The sequence below is a fragment of the Falco biarmicus genome, chromosome 6 (assembly GCF_023638135.1).
Source record: "Falco biarmicus isolate bFalBia1 chromosome 6, bFalBia1.pri, whole genome shotgun sequence".
NCBI lineage: Eukaryota > Metazoa > Chordata > Aves > Falconiformes > Falconidae > Falco > Falco biarmicus.
Window position 1 is genome coordinate 28452242 of NC_079293.1, and position 17187 is coordinate 28469428.

Below are 17187 nucleotides of genomic sequence, written 5' to 3' on the forward strand. Positions count from 1 at the left end.
GCACGGCACTGACCATGGAATCACAGAATGGTTTGGGTTGGAAGGGACCTTTAAAGACCATCTAGTTCCAACCCCCTGCCATGGACAGGGACACCTTCCACCAGACCAGGTTGCTCAGAGCCCCATCCAGCCTGGCCTTGGACACATCCAGGGATGGGGCATCCACAGCTTCTCTGGGCAACCTGTGCCAGTGGCTCACCACTCTCACAGCAAAGAATTTCTTCCTAGTATCTAGTCTAAATTTACCCTCTCTCAGTTTAAAACTGTTACCCCTCATCCTATCAAAGCGCCCTGGCTGGCATGCTGGAAGCTCTCGCCTCCAAACATAGCTTGCAATCTTTGTGGGAGGCTGGTTCCCTTTCTGCTGCCCACCTCTGCTCTGCTGGGTGCCTGGCAGCTCCCGAGCTCTCCAGCAGAGCGCAATGCCCAGCTTTGCTGAAGGCTGCTGCAGGAAGGACAACTAGAGCATTAGTATGTATGCCAGGGGTATAATCTAGTGTCTGCCTCACGGCATCCCTCCCACCATCCTCCGAGGATGCACTCTGCTTGGAGTCTGCAGGCACCGTAAGGTGATTCACCGTGTGAGCTAGAGAGCCTTTTTCAAAACATTTGATGCCTTTTACTGAGGGCTACATAGAGTACAGATGCATTTATTTCTGTTTCACAGATACCAGGAATTACAAAGAAGTTAAAATACAGCATTTTAAGATGTGTCCTGCTGTTTCCTCTTGCATTTACACAGGCTGTGTGAAGAGTTCATCTAATGTCTTTTATGCTTAAGCTGAAGACAGAAATAAGGTATTTTTCTACTTCTGATAATAAGCAGCTACTCATAGTATGTTAAGATGCAGGTAAAATAAAAGCATGAACCCTAAAATACCAACCTTCCCTGTCTGAGAGCACTGAAAATATATGGTTTCCTCTGGAGAGACAACTTTCTGCTTAACTTTTCAGTCAGCTAATGGTAAAATGCAGTGATTTTTCTTCTAGGCTACCCACTGAGGACAAGAAATAGGTGGGAAGGCCAGGAGTGATAATTCTGAAAATTTATTGCAAACAGCTGCTCTACAATAGCATGCAAGTCCCTCTCAAAATGGTGCTTGCTGGCCACAGCGAGGCAGCGCCGGGGACATGCCTCCCGCTTTCGCTGAAGGATCCACACCAAGGAGCCCCAGGTACGACACTGATGCTGGGATCCCTCCCCAAAGGGGTCGTACAAATCCTCTGCGCCCTGATGGCTCCCAGGAGCCTCATTTTGCCTATTGTAGTGGGATCTGAACTCTGGGATTACACTGCCTATGTACTGGACAGTGCGCTCACTCCCCATTTCATCTTACATCCCATACTGGGGACCACATTCCAAGAGACAATGCCAAGTCCAGACCTGGAACTGAGGCTTGCGCAGCACAAGGAGTAAATTTGACCTGTTTTAAGTGGCAGGAACGTGAATTTCATGTAACATCTCCTTAAATGAGATCTGAATCGAATGATATTACTGCATTTTTCTTCTGCTAAGACAAAACAAGATCTTCCTTCAAAACACCATGTCTCAGCACTTCTGGTACGATGCTTCGATTCTAGTACTTCTTCATTGGTAAATACCATTTAGAGATGAGCTGCTAAATATTGATTCACAAGATTAATTGCTCTGTCCTCCAGTGGCGCTTATCCAAAATCAGCAGTTGGTGAGGATCCTCACAGTCTCGCTCAGAGCTGGCTGGGAGGGCTTTCTCCTCCATGCTTCCCAAGCAGCCACACTGCTTCTCACAGTCCATCTCCCTTTGCCACCCACCTCTCCAGTGCCGTCTCGCTGTGCAAGGGGTTATTTTGTCAGCAGCAGTTTTGCTCCAGCTGTGCTTCCCAGGAACATGCTTGAAGATCTTGTGGCACGGGGTTGGGTTCAGCGGCAGTACTCCCGCTCGATGCTTGCCATGAGCTCCTCCTCTGAGTAATCATATGATACTGTGGACTGTGCCGCCAGCTTCTTGCTGTTCCTTTGTGGGCACCTGCCAGGGAAGGCAATGAGTTATTGGTGTTGTGACAGAGAATCAAGACACAAGATGACCCTTACTTCTTTTTTTTTTTTTTTTTTTTTTTTGTGAATGGAAAGATCAAGTTGCATATGGCTTGCTGAGACACAGATACTCTGTCATGTCTAGTTCCCCCACCCCACAGACACATTGCTTGCTGACATTTGCTGTCACTTGGCACCTGTTTCAGTCTGCAAGTTCATTACAGCACAGCCCTTACAATGCTCCAGATCAAACTCCCAGAACCTTTTGGTGAGTTAGGTTTGAGGCCTGGCTAAGGGACTGCATAACCTTTATGCTAGTTACTAGTTTTAAGGTTTTATGCATTTTTGTTTGTATCTGTAAGGAATCTTTGTTTGTATCTGTAAGGAATTTGAGTTTCAACCAAAATATGAATGCAAGTACCTCAGACTGCTCTTTGGCTTTTATTTATTTTCACATCAGCACAACTCTCCCACAAGTGGGAACCGATGTACGATTCAAAGGCAGCTGGTATGGGTTTTATTGGTGTTATCAGAGGTGGTTCGTGTTGGGTACAAGGGAAATCTGCCCCTACCTGCATGAGGGAGAACAGTGAAAAGTCTTCTGCAAGCTTTGACCTCTGTAGCTCACACTACCAAGTCCGTCTACTGATCTTGCCCTCCAGGGCTGAAAAGGGGAGACAGCAGCTGCCAAGCGAGCACTCCTCTTTGACCTTGCAGAGAACTGGGAGGCGAGCTAGCCGGGCTGTCAGGCCAGTCATCTCTGGAAGCTAGGGCACGTGGCTCCGTGAAATGGAGGTCATGGTGAGGTACAGAGCTAAGCGGAGACTTGAGTTGGTAAATCTAAACTGTGAAGTGCTCTGCCATGACATGTCAACTGAGATTGGTGAGCTTACCTTATGACCATCCGCTGGTGGAGAATAAATAAGCAAGAAAGAAATGGTTTTGTACAGTTGCCAAAGAGGAGAGATTCTCATATCCAACAGCAGGGCTCCAAACCGGTCCCAGACGCATTATGTAGCATCTATTGACTTACCATTTCTCTGAGGACAAGATCTCTCCCACCCTTGGTCTGGCATCTGGGATTAATTTGGCCATCAGCAACCTCCAGTGAAAAAACTAAGGACCTGCTTACTAGATGAAATCTAAGGAGCTGCCCCAAAGCAAGCAAGTAGACGTAGAATCAGAAACCAAAGAACCCTGAAATGCTTTTCTAAGGAAACCTTGTCATATAGAGGAGGTGCTTTCATAAACTGCCCTTCCTGGGCAAGGGAGCACCCGCAGCATTCCTCGAACAGGCAGCAGCCAGTCTCTGCTGCTATCGCTGCAGAGCAAAAGGCAGCAGTGCAGCCCTTCCTCTCTTCTTATCTGCCTGGCTCAGAAAGGCTCCTGCCCAGTCCAGCTGCTCTGACCCAGCTGTGTTAACACCGTGCCCGCCCCCGCGCGTGTCAGAAAGAGTTTGATGTTCTTCCTGGAGCAGCCTGGTGACCAGCCAGCTGGTGTGGCAGCTGGGCCATGTGGGTGTCCCACACTTATTTACGCTGCACCGTGCCCTTGATGGCAAGTTCTACTGGCAGCAAGATGGCAGCAAGTAGGATTTAGCCAGTGGACTCTTCTGCTTATTCCTTTTATTTTTTATTTTTTTCTTCTGATGGTCTGCAGGGAGTCCGGTTTCCACCGTAGTAAATGAGAACTGGGAAGAAAGCTAAAGGTTCAAGAACTCAAAGCATACACCAGCAGCTACAAAGCAAGGACTGGGAAAAAGGAAATGCAGAAATCTGACTTAAGCAGGTGATTTATTGATTTAAACTCTGCACTGTGATAATCCTTAAACTAATTTTATATTACGTGATGAATTAGAGGCAGAGCTCTTGGCAGCTTGCTTGCAGGCCCACAGAAGAGTCATTGTTTCTCTTAGTGGTTACATAATTTCCCACTGTTAATTATTCCTGACACTTTGGCTTGCAGGGTGACCTCCAAGCATGGGAGAAAATCTCCAGGTAAAATTGGTACTCATTGAAACACAGATGTGCTCTTCAAAAGACAAAAGCAAACCTCCCTTACCACGCACCTCTCGGAACTGAGAGGAACAGAGGGGGCTGTGTTTGTTTCAAGAGCAAAGGAAAAACAAGTTGCCCTTCATGTTCTTCCTCCCTATTTTTTTGTGGCAAATTTCTGTATCATTTAATATGGAAAAACTGAAATTAATTAAGAAACAAGAGATTCAATATGGGTAACAGGAGAAAGTTCTGCACCCTGAGGACAGCAAGCAGACAGAGGATCAGGCTGTGGTTGCACAGGCTCCATCCTTGGAGACTTTCAAGACCTGACGGGACAAGGCCTGGAGGGTTCTGCTTTGACCTCACAGTTGATCCAGCTTGGAGCAGGAAATCGGACTGCAGACCTCCTGAGGCTCTCCCAGCCTGAACCCTGATCTCAAAGGTACGCTGGTGCAGCTGTTTCTGCTGGCCCTGGCATCAAAAGAGAGGCTGTGGCGGGGAAATTCCACGCACAGGACACGGGCAGGACAGGAGCTGTGGCCCACAGCCCTCTCCCACGCTCCGCCAGCTGCTCCGGCGCCAGAGGTGGCCCCTTACTGCTCCCACCAACAGGCAGCCGGGGCTGTGGATCGGGGCTTGCAATCACGCAGAATCCAGCTGAGGGCTGTTACTGTTTCCGATTTGGAAAATAACAGGTCAGTGCATTGAGGGGAAAAATTTTCAAACCTCAGATGTTCTGGGGGAAGAGGGAAACCCGGGAAGGAGCGAAGTGGAGAGAGAGCTAGCTGAAAAGCGTACAAGAGGGGAATTTGCAGCACGGTAGGACAGCGAAGGAAAAAAAGGCCGGTGCAGATCCATCAAGATTATTGTGCAGGCTTCTCATTATGAAAAAGTTATTAACAGCTTGGAGGGAGTTTAGAAAGCAGCAATAAAAGTGATTTAAGAGGCTAGAGCAAAGCAATTTAGGAAAGAGGAAAGCAAGAAATATGCTCCATTTCAGCTAAAAGCCTCTCTGTGTTTAAAGATTATTAAGGGAAGGAGGGTTATTTATTCTTTTTTTATGGAACAACAATGAACTGTGCCATGAGGAGAAGGAATGCAAAGGGCAAAATTAGACCAAAAGTGAGCAAAACCACCTTGGAGCAAGGTCCCAGCTGTAAGGATGGCTGGCAGTGCCCCATCCCTGCTGTCAGGCAGCTGCCTGGTGTGGGGGAGAGCTGCCTGTGGGCTCTGGTGACAGCATCCCTGGTGGGTGGCTAGGGTGACAGCTCTGAGGCAGAAACCTGAGTGAAGTGGCTGAAAACTAGGCTGGGGTGAATCTAGGCCAGTGTTTTTTATTGTTTTGTTGAGGATGGGAAAGTCCAGGGTTAATCATTAAAATGCCTTCTGCAAGACTTTGCAGCTGAAAAATGGGTCAAAACAACGCCCCGGTAACTCTGCCAGTGACACGAGCCTTGGCAGCAGCAGGAAAATCATTACCGCGTTCCTGGGCTGTGTCATCCCACCCGTGGACTACCAGATGCTAAAGAGCGGTTCCCAAAAGAACTGCGGGGGTAGAAGAGGGGTAACACAGTGCAATCAGGAATCCATCCAGCCATGTTCCCGTGCACATCTATTTATTAGGGCCTGGTTTAGATGCTTACGTGGTGGCACACAGGCGTGTTTGCAGCACAGGGACTGCACACCTACAGCATCTGTCTCGTGTTGACTGCTCTCTTGGCAGATAATAGTATTAAGTCTCTGTATTTAGTTTTTCTTCTCCTTGCTTGGAATTTATTTCTTATTTAATGTGGCTTTACGGGAATTTCTTCAGTCAGCAACTCTATAAAGACAAGGCTGATTTTTGCTGCTTGTAACATGAGTGTTTATCTAGAATAATTCTAGCCACAGAAATGTGAAGGGTGAGGCACCTGCACACATTAACTGCTGTTTCAGGGGCTTGATTTGATTTGGTTTCTTCAAAATGCAGTTTTGCTGGGTGCTGGACCATTTTAAAAATGAACAAAAAAGAGGTTTGCATGCAGTTCTTGCCAGCAGAAATTGCAGCCCTGCTTACCATGGGTGGCAGAGGCAATCCGCACGTGACCTGTGCTATGGGCTCTGCAGTGAGTATAAAGTAAATGTTATCTAAACGAAAATAAGCTCCTGCTCTGTCATCCCAGATCAGAAACCTGTTTCCTCTATCTCAGGTTTTCCTTTTGTGTTTCAAAGAGGGAGGGAGAAAGAAAGCCTTGGCAGGGGGTGAGGGGCCAGCGGGAGCCTGGGGCTGGGGAGCTTGGTGTGGGACTGCAGCAGGGCTGGGTGTGCACCCCCAGAGAAGACTGCTCAGTTGCCGTAGCCCAAAGCCTATTGAGGATGCTGGCGAGTCCAGAGGGGTTAAGGTCCCTGCGAGCGCACCTGTACAAACCTCACCCTCAGGAAAGGTAAGGGCAGCCACATTTTGCAAGCACTCCCCAAACAAGCAGCCTCTCACCAGGTGAGCTCCCTGTCAGCCGGGAGGGAGAGGAGGAGGAGGAGGAGGAGGAGGAGGGAGGAGGAGGAGGGAGGGTGGCAGCTGGCGCTGGGGCTCTCGTGTCACATCGACCAGCGCTGCTCGGCGTTACTAGGTCACAGCCCGATGGCCAGATTGGCAGATTAGTCAGCGCTCGAGTGCTGCAGGAGCAGAGGGGCTGGATGACAGTCAGAGCTTAATGGTGAAGAGAGTTGCTTTTTAGCATAAGAAGATGGTATTTTAAGATGGTTTTCCAAGCCTTTATGTTTCATCTGGGTTTCCTTAACATGTGCATCAAACTGTTCCCATTGCTCCCAGTGCCAGCAGACTGGGAGGCGCAGCCTGCTCGGTAGCTTTTGCTTGTGGAAGATTTCAATTTCTTTTGTGGGCACCCAGTGCAGTAGGTCCCCACCATTCCCAGGTCCCTGAGGGACACTCTTGTTGCTAACTGGTGTGGCATGGGAGTGTCTCATGGATTTTCTCTTATGATTCCTGGGAAGCAGAGATGTTCTTTTCTACATGCTGAAAGAGCCCACGGGTGAGCTGTGGGTGAACAGGGCCTGACCTATTTGTTGGAGCGAACCTCCCCAACTTGTCACAAGCTTCCTCAAGGTGCCTCTCTGACATGTGGACTAAATGCAGCCTAAATTCTGCATTGCTCGTGACCAGGAATGAATCTCTATACTGTACTTGAGCTGGAGCCTGGATCTTTTCAGGCAGCACAGCTCCTGGGTTTTTTAAAATTGGCAAATAGGTAGAGGACAGAATATTTAGGACTCTAAACCATTCCACACCATTCCCACCTCGTTTGTACAGTGGGAGGTGTGCAGGAATAGCTTTTCCTTTTATGCTCCCTTTGTTCCAGCTGCTTTCTCCCCCTGCAGATACAACAAATGCACAGGGTACTCACTGATGGTCAGCATCGATCTCTGGGCCTGGTGGGCTTCTGGTTGCCAAAGCCTGGGAAAGGAGAAAAGTCATGTATTTCTGTTATAACACTGTAATGTTGAGGGATGTGATTCCGCCCCTCCACTCCACTCCGGCGAGACCCCCCTGCAGCGCCGGGTCCAGCTCTGGGGCCCTCGGCACAGGGGAGACATGGACCTGTCGGAGCGGGTCCGGAGGAGGCCACAGACATGGTCAGGGGGCTGGAGCAGCTCTCCTGTGAGCACAGGCTGAGGGAGTTGGGGCTGTTCGGCCTGGAGAAGAGAAGGCTGCGGGGAGACCTTACAGCGGCCTTTCGGCACTTAAAGGGGGCCTATGAGACGGATGTAGAGAGGCGCTTTATCAGGACCTGTAGCAACCGGACAAGGGCCAATTGTTTTAAACTGAAAGAGGGCAGATTTAGATTAGATACTAGGAAGAAATTCTTCACTGTGAGGGTGGTGAGGCACCGGCACAGCTTGCTCAGAGAAGCTGTGGATGCCCCATCCCTGGAAGTGTCCAAGGCCAGGCTGGATGGGGCTCTGAGCAACCTGGTCTGGTGGAAGGTGTCCCTGTCCACGGCAGGGGGTTGGAGCTAGGTGATCTTTAAAGGTCCCTTCCAACCCAAACCATTCTGTGATTCCATGGTCAGTGCCGTGCTCTGACCATAGAGCCAGCCCACACAGGACGGCTCACCACCATCTGTCTTATTCTCATACTGTGCAGAATGGGATGGTGGCACCCAAGTCCTCAGTCTGCCCAAGGACTGTCAGGGACTGTGCTCCTCCATGGCAGGGGGTTGGACTGAATGATCTGTAAGGTCCCTTCCAACTCAAACCATTCTTTATTTCTATGAAACCTATCTCTGTCTATAGCAGGCTATGTCTGCCCTGGTTTAAACCCCCTAACAACCTCCACGGAGACAATACAGGTAAAAGACAGTCCGCTTTACTGAGCACTGTTCTGCTCTGTGTCAGTGTTGAGGGCAGCTGGGTGGCTGCAGGCTCCAGAACTGAAACCACTGAACGTTAACGTGGTAATCCTCCCAGTTTTCCCATGAATACCCACTGCCCCCCCCAGCTGACAGGTGGCAGTATGAAAACGCCTGCTGAGGAAGGAAGTTACGGCAACACAGATCCAATTGTTTCTACCTGACAAAGCTGCTTCCCTGAAATGATCCATCTGGAGTGAAACATCCACCTTCCCTATGCTGGAAGCCCATGGATTTCCAACGGGGCACCAGAGGGTCAACCAAAGCCAAACCTTTGGCATTTAAAATGGGAAGATGATGGGACCTTGGGTCTGTCTGAGCCCCCAGCTGGACCAGTAACAAAATGAACCCACTTCAGCCAGATGCTACTGAGAAGAATATAACTTTTCTCTTTTTCTACTTCCTCACTGTACTCGCATGGGGAAAGGAAGGGGGACAGGGATGAGGGCTGTGGCTTTGCACAGAACTAGACTCATTTTGGCTTGCCATTATTTTTTATGAGCTGCAGTCCTAAAGCTGGTGGGCCTTCTTCATAGAAGTTATCCTAAATCTCATGATGACACTAACAGATGTTAAACGGGTAGCACACAGAACCAAAGCGAGGACTTGGCTTCCAGAAAATAGAAATGAAAAGTTGTTCCATCAGCGTGAAAAAGAGAAAAAAAAATTCCTGCACAAGAAAAAAGGGAAGCAAAGGAAGCAGGGAGTGGTGCTGAAAACCTTCCAGGTCAGAGCCATTGCCTATACATCTGCTGTGCAGTGTTTCTGAAGGGCTGGATGGGATCAAGCGATTCCTCAGAAAGATCGTGTATCAAACCTGTGCTGTCCCGAGGTCCAGCAGTGCATGGGACTGGTGCTGGTAACCCTGGGAGCTATGGAGGAGATATCTCTCCATAGGCAACGATGGCTTTATGCACAGTTTTGGGCTGATGTAAATCAGTTTGTGTTGGTCAGGCTTGTATATGGTATCTGCTGGATAGAAATGTCCACCTGGGTGTCTGCTGTTAATGCGTGGCACCTGACTTCAATTTGAGAGGAGATGTTTTCACTATGGTCCTTCCTCAGCTGCTTTCCAGGTGGATGGACAGGAATTGAGGTTTAAACACAGTGGTTTCAGGCGCTGCTAGGCACACAGGTACTTGGCAGCAAACTATTCAGCTCTTCCCCGGTTCCTGGCTGGGCTTTGTGCTGCGGTCACCTTTGGCTCCCATGCTTGAGCAGGTGAGGGGGGGCTGCAGCAAAGACTCCTCTCTCATGGCACTGCATCAACACCTCTTCCAGGCAAACCCTAAGTGGCTTCTATTTCTGGAGCTGGGAAAGGCGTCTGCTATCCACTGTCTTTCATGTCCTAGCTGCTTGCTTAAAATTACAAACTAGATCTCTACGGAAGACTTGTAACATCTTTTGATGCCTGTCAAAAGGCACTCCACTTCCCCTCAGAAGAGCCCGCGCTCTTTGGCAGCACTTTGTTTTCTCTGGAAGAGCCTGAACTGTTCTAGAAACAGCTCCTGGGTCCAAGTGGAGATGAGGCTATGTGAGAAAGCTGACAGTGATGGAAGAGAGTTCCCGCCTGGTTTTTTGGCATAGTTTCTTGGCAATCTCCTACAAGTGACAAGAGCAAGCAGCAGAGCCAGGAGGACACCGTGCTGAGCTCCAGGGGCTGACTTCTCCCGGGAGCACACCCCACAATGCAGCCCTGCATCCTCATCATCACCATCACCCACTGGGCTACTGCTGCCACCCTGGTTTCCTACCACCAGGCAAAGTACATTATTCATTCTCAGCACCGAGGGGAATACAGTTCTCAAGGAGTGCTTTGATGCTACTCTTCCCACAGCGAGAACCCAGCTTCCAACAGTTCTGGGCAAAGGATGGGTTTGGATCATTTTAGGGAGGGGTTTGAAGTGTACAGTAAGTTGTCTTTTTTTCTTCCCTTGTGGCTGACTCCTCCATATTACGAGCTGTACGTGTTGTGTGGGTGGAAGACAGAATTAATTAGTCATCAGGATGGAGCAGCTCTGGTTAGCAAAATCTGCTTCCCTGTGCAAAATCAGCTCCCACCTTCTCCAAGGGATCTGTCAGCAACAACACTTATTTCCCAAGAGAATTTGGCATTGGTACAGGTAGACATTTAATTTGGTGCATGCGGGAAAAATGGTGGCGAGTAAAACCAAAAAGCACCTCCAGCCTCTGCCTTTCCACTGCCATCAGAGCCTCCTTGCTTCGGGAGGTGCTCCTAACCCGGCCGGGTGAACGACGCGTGGCTTCGCGGTGCCCAAGTGACACCCTGCGGGCAGCAGGCAGGATGCGGAGCCGGCTGTCGCAGGCAGTGAGACATAACAAAACCTGACCCCACCCAGCCCGCTCCGGATTGCTGTAATGTACATGATGCAAGTTCAGCAGATAATTAGTATTAGCCCTTTTTGTGGGTTAAGATGATGTGCACGTCACGACACTTTAGTATTATGGGTTCCTATCCTACAGCTAAATAAGTAATTGCTGGCCTGCTTGGCCTATGCCCTGTTAAGAGATAAATGAAGTCAGCTTCTCCTTTCTGCAGCTTGCAGTCATCTTTTTATTACTCATCCAGACTGCAGCGTGTCTCCTTGTTTTCCACCCTGTTCCCAGCGTCGGCATCTCATGCTGGGGTCTGTTGTGCTACAAAGCCCCACATTGCTACCACGTCCAGGTTTAAAGGGTTGGATATTAAGCTCACCCAGCATGTACTCGGGTTTAATTTAGTGTAATGAGATGTGAGGCGGAGTGGTGTGACAGCCATTGCACACACAGTTCAGCCGTCCTTTACGTTAGGGCAGTGGCTCCTGGGGGCAAGGCAGAGTGGAGAGCTGGACGCAGGGGCTATTTCTCTCTACTCCCCCCAACCCGGTGCAAGCTGTGGCTGGCATTGCTCACGGTCCTGCCTGCCATAACCCCCCTGCTCCCTCCCTTCTCCTTCTGTCAGCTGTCAGGGTGAGTTGGGTGAGAGCACCCTCCCCTGGGACCTGCAGGGCAATCTGGAGCCGTAGCTCCGAGCTGCCCTCGAGCTGTGTTGAAACCGGCCGATGACAGCCTCAACTAGTAAAATCACATCGTCTCCAAAACTGGGTGGCCGATTTGAAGCTGCCTCTTAGGGGTGCTCCCTGTACTGCCCCCCGAAACATTATTTGGGAGACTGTGAGTTGGTCCTGGCCCTGGCCAAAACCATGCCAGCTCAGTGGGGCAGACGGCCATGGTCTGACGCCAGGCAGTTGCTATGGTATAGTTTACTGGTACAGATACAGCCCTGAGATAGAGTAGAGTAGAGGTACAGACCCTGAGTGGTCCCGTGATGCGCAGGGGAGCCTGGAGAGTGACTGAGTCACTGTCTACGTGGGAGCAGTGTGGTCCCCTGCCAGTGCTGGTCCACTGGTCTGTGGTTTCATTTTGTGGCTTTTCTGCAGGATGTAAGTCAGTGCCTCCTTCCCTACCTCTGCTCCTCCCAAATCCCTCTTCACAAACACCCCGTGAACTGGACCAGGGGACCGATCGGAGCTGGAATGAAAATCCCCTCCTTTGGGGGGGAGGAAGGTGATGTCGGCCGGCTGGAGTGCGTTGCAGATGCCGTTTGCAGCAGAGCCACAGATGGTACAGCAGAAGGGCAGCACCCTCCAGCGACGCCAGCAAATAATGTGGATGGTTAAGGCCGTCATCACCGCCAAATACCGCCTCTCACAAACCGCAATCGGAGTTATCGCTGGCAAAAACCAATCTAGCTTACCCAACGTGTCAGCAGGTACCAAACGGGCCGTATAGCCCCAGCTGCATCCTAGGCAAAGCACTCCCAGCCTTGCTCAGGTCTGCAGCAACATCCTCTGGCCAGCGAAGGAATTGGGAGCAGGCGGTGGACGGGAAGTGGGCAGGGATGCAGGGAGTTCCCACGCTGCTTCTCTCCTGCCAACGAAAACACCAGCTCCCAGCTATTCTGCGCATGCCCTGGGCTTAGTGTTTAGTTCAGGGATGGTTTCAGGGCAAAAGCAACCCATGCTCTACCAAGTGATGTGGGTGGGTGGGTGGGAAATACCTAAGTCAGCAGTTTTCCAAGTGCAGCTGAAACACAGCTGTGCTGGGAGGGTGACACTGGCTGAGGGGACAGCACAGCTCCCTGCTTGCTGGGCTCTGGTAAAGTTTCAGGTGCTTTTAAATAGACAAGGAACATAATGTGAGAGAGAGGGAGACCTTTTGCTCAGCAACCACCAGATCCATACCTGGACAATTGCAGAATCTGAAATAATCTCACTTTGGACCTTTTACTTAGCTGCTTCCCTAGTTTGGAGCTCAAGGATTCCCAAATGTTCAGTTGGAAAAGACCTTGTCTGAAGGACCCTGGCCAGTGGAGCACAGCTCCTGACACAACTGTAGGAGAACGTCTTGACTTGGCTCTTTTTTTTACCATTAAAACCAGGAAGAAAAAGCTGAAATAAATTGCTAACAGCACTGAACTAGAAAGATCAAATTTCTGTTTGGAGGAAGCATACTTTCATTAGAGTAGGAAAAATAAACCTATCTGAGTTCCTGTGAGAAATTAATGGGGCTTGACATAAAATGTCCCCACAGGACCCCTGTGTGTTTGCAGCTGGGACCAGCCAGCCACGAGATGATGCTGCGCCACATCAATGTGCAGAAAGAACATTTATCTGGCTGAAAAAAATCACGCAAAGCTTTGAAGACCTGGGTGTTTGGAAAGTATATGACAGTCCCTCTAGGAGTCAGCTAAACATACCCTCTACCCGTGTTATTCCTGTGCTGCAGCTGGGGCTTAGGTTTACTGTAATCACAGCCCCTCTCCAGTTAGGAGGAGTAACGGCACCATGGAAAAAGCTGTTAAAAGCAAGACCCTAACATGTCTGCGTGATTCTACCATTTCAGGAAACCAGTGGGGAAACGTCTGAGGCTGCAGCCTCTTCCCTGGTTTCCACCAGGAGCTGCCACCCTGCTCTGTGCTGCAGCAGCACCTGCAAAACCACAAGTACTTTTTCTGTCTTGAACAAAGAAACAAGGAAAAAGCACGTACAACCATCTGGAACTGAGGGCAAACCTGAAAATGGACATTTGATGCTGATAAGGAGGTGCTGGGGTCTGCTCCAAGCTGGATTCAGGTTCCCCATTAGGATTTGGTTCCCAGCCCACTGCCGTGATGTGCTTTCATGCTTCTCACTCCAAAGCACTATTTGAATGCAACAGAGGTATCTCAAGCTTTTAAATGCAGCTGCATCCCTCTCCACCAGCCCTTGCCACCTGGCATAACCCCCCATCGGCGCTGCCGGCTTGCTGCTGGAGGACAAGGTGCATCGGGGTTCAGGTGCGAAGCACAGCGTTGGTGCAGAGCACGCTCAGGAGAAACCCAGCCTGACAGCAGAGAGCTGAGCCCTGCTTGCAGGCACCCGCTCTCTTCTGGCTGGTGGCAAACCCCTCCTCTCCTCCTTGCTCCTCCACGGGCTATTTCTTCACCAGACTTTTCTACTGTAATATCTCCTCATTGCCTTTCCTCCTCCTCCCTCATCTTTTCTCCATTAGCTCTGTGGAATCAACTTATCCTTTCTGCTCTGAAATTTCTTTGCTCATCCTCCAGCTTGCACAGCTGAACAGGGCAAAGCAAGCAGGTTCCCACCACAACAGAGAAATTACAAATGACTGGTTGAGAAGCTGGCAAGACCAACAGAAATTGCCCTCAAAATTTCTAGCAAGGAACTAGTGACACAGCGAAGCTGGTATCCCTTTCCAGAAACCTCCTCCACCAGCCTCATGGGAAGGGTGGGACTGCAGTCTGCACAATGACCCCAAAGAATAAACTGCATCCAGTAAACAACCAAAACTTGGTGCTGCAAAGTTTCCTCCCTCCTTCTCTCAGGCTAGTGACTTTTTAGGCCTCCAGGAGTCAGAAGGGTAAGCCCACGACTACTGTCTGTACCACAGCCACCTCAGCTTCAGGCAAAGAAAATGCTATCAAGAAGAGCTTCAGGTTCAACCTGAAAATATTTAAGACTTTCCTTGTATGGCCTTTACATCTTTGAAAAACACTGGTAATTCTTTGCTGTCTTTCAGACCACTTGTCTGGGTGCAACCAGAGATGTGAACCTCATTCCCAAACAAGACACATCAGCAGCAGCTGGACAAGGAGACACATAAGGTGCTTGGCATCCCTGTCACCTCATGGGCAGCACAGCTGTGTGCCACGGCCACCTGGCCACGCTGGGTGACCGAGGCCCCACGCGCCTGCTTCAGCCTGAATTTTGAGGGCCCTCACAGACATCTCTGCGCTGCAAGGCGTGACGGTGTTCCCACCGTGGGTTTGCACTGGGTGTGACCACAGCTCGGGGCAGCTAAGGTGATGCTACGGGTTCCTCATCATTATTCCTGCCAGAGGAGGAGGTATGCCCCCCCCCCCCCCCCATGCCACCCCAGGGGCCACGTCTTAAATTCTTCAGTCTTTCTGGTTTGCTTCTTGTCATGAGTTCACTAGTATCTACTGCCACAGTATACTGTCTCTTTACTGATTTTTGTGAAGAAAGATGAGGGCAGCTCTGTGGCCTTTCTGATACATAATTACCCAGAATACACATCACTTCAAAACAGAGCTAAAATACCACTTTATGCACAGGAAAATTCACAACTGATGTAATTATTATTTTTAAAGATCCAGCCACGATATTCACATGGGGAAACAGAGGGAAAACAGACAGCAGCAGCCTCTGTTCCCATAATTAAAGATAAATGGGAGACATCAGGAGGATTGTTCATAAATGAGAGTCCCTCAGAGGAGAAAGCAGTGCTGGGCTGAGCTCTCCTGTTCGTACTGCAGGAGGGTTTGGAGTTAAAAAAGCAAGGAAAAAATACAACAAGAGCTCTATTTTTTCCATTTCCAAATCTTTTTTTCTTTGAGGCTTTCCTTTAAAACTTGTCTAAAAAAAAAAAAAAAGGGTTCTCATACTGAACCCTGCCAAGTTTCCTAATGCCAAAATTACTTTGTATTAAAGCTATCCTTACCCCATGGACATGCAGTTTGGCAATGGAAACAACACACTTCCAAAGAGCAAAACTCAAGCATGCAAGGCAGAAAGTTCCTGGGTCCTAAGTGTTCGTTTCTCTTTTTATATTTATTACTTCAGTCTGACAACATTCGCGCATCTGTGGAGAGCAGCGTTTATCGAACAAGCAACACACAAGTTTCAAAGCCAAGCAAAGATGAAAGAAGCCGGTGACTTTTGGCCTCATCCCCAGACGATATAGATGCTACTTTTTTTGGTTTGGTTTGGTTTTGGTTTTTTTGTTGGGCTTTTTTTTTTTCGGGGGGGGGGGGGGGGGGCGGGAGATAAACTCCCTCAGAGGTAAATCCATTATTTCTTAAACACAAAGAGACCGAAATGTTTCTTTAGGGAGAGCCAGGCTGCACTCGCAGCGGCTAGCAAACATCGCGCCGCAGCTTTACGTTCGCATTTGTAAACTCCTGCCGACAAGCCCGCCCCAGGGAAAGGCACCAGCTGCACTTCATGAAGTCGAGCTATTTCCACAAGGCAGGAAAAGCAACTTTCAGCGGCCCAGGAAAACGGGAGAGGGGTTCGGCGCCTGCGGGGACGGCGCTCCCGCCGCACCAGCGGGAGCGAGGGCAGCCGAGGGCCGGGCGCGGTGCGCCCGCGGCGGTACGAGCGCTGAGCCCCGGCCCCCAGCGCTCCCCAGCCCCGCATGGCGGGTCCGGGATACCGGCCGGCAGGTGGGCCCGGTGGCGCGGTCCCGGCCGGGCACTTACCGGCTGCTGGAGCGGGGGGGACCCGCCGCCGCCTGCCGCCGCCGCCTCCCCGCAGCGCCCGGCGCCCCGGGGCGGGAGGTTGCCGCCGGCGGCCGGGGCTGGGCGGCCGGGGGCGGGCAGTGCCGCCGCCGCCTCCTCGCACTCGGCCGGCACCGTCTCCAGCAGCTCCCGGTTCTCCGCCGCCGCTCTGCCCGCGGGCACGGCCGCGCCCCCCGCCGCGCCCCGCCGCCGGCTGCTGCCGCTGCCCATGGCCGCCGGTCCCGGAGCCAAGGGCCGTGCGGGCGGGGGGGCGGCGGGAAGCGCTGCCGGGCGCCGCCGCCTCTCCCGGCCGGGGCGGACCGGGCGCGGCTCTCGGCCGCCCCTCGGAGCCTGGGTCTCCGGAAGCCTTCGCGGGGGGGATCCCTGGCAGGAGCGCCCCGGAGGCCGCGGGAAGGAGCCGGGGGTGCAGGGGAGGGGGCACGGGCGGCCCCGCCGCGCTTGTGAGCTGCTCTTGCCCTCCCACAACGAGCGACACCCGCCCGTTATCCCGGGCCTCCGAGCCGTCCCTCGCGTACATCTGCCGGAGCTGGGGACACACACTCGGGGACACCCCCCCCCAGCCGGGGACACGCACCCCCAGCCGGGGACACACACCAGCCGCCAGGCAGCGTGCAGCAGGGGCAGCGACGCCGGGTCCGTTCCAGCAGACCCCCCCCTGCCGGGCCCTGCAGGCCTCTGAGCCAGGCAGCCCGGCGGTGCCACCCGGGCCAGTTTTGGCACCCGGCGCCGGTTCAGGCCGCGCTGCTGGGCCCGGGCGATTTTCTGCCTTTGGGCTGAGCGGTGGAAGCGGTGGAGATTTGGGGAAGCCCCCGTGCAAGGCGGACAGGACAGCTGGGCACCCCCTCAGCCCCTTCCCGCCGACAGAGTCACTCTGCTCCCCAGCAGCCCGCTGAGCCTGCGGAGCGGATCCCCGAAGCACCCCCACCGCCTCCTTCTGCCTTCGCTCCT

General features: G+C 51.6%; 1 protein-coding gene and 1 long non-coding RNA gene across 2 annotated transcripts; one reads left to right on the plus strand and one right to left on the minus strand.

Moving 5' to 3' along the window:
- Positions 1-634: 634 nt before the first annotated feature.
- CYS1 (cystin 1) lies at positions 635-17043 on the minus strand. The gene is made up of 3 exons (XM_056342831.1): positions 16201-17043; positions 7413-7462; positions 635-2006 (listed from the first exon to the last, which is right to left on the minus strand). Exons 1-3 carry the CDS (start codon positions 16447-16449, stop codon positions 1901-1903), a joined length of 405 nt encoding a protein of 134 aa, XP_056198806.1. The 5' UTR covers positions 16450-17043; the 3' UTR covers positions 635-1900.
- LOC130151108 (uncharacterized) lies at positions 3050-15715 on the plus strand. Its single transcript, XR_008822507.1, has 3 exons — positions 3050-3802; positions 14499-14825; positions 15563-15715. It is a non-coding gene; the product is annotated as an uncharacterized LOC130151108 (long non-coding RNA).
- Positions 17044-17187: the final 144 nt, after the last annotated feature.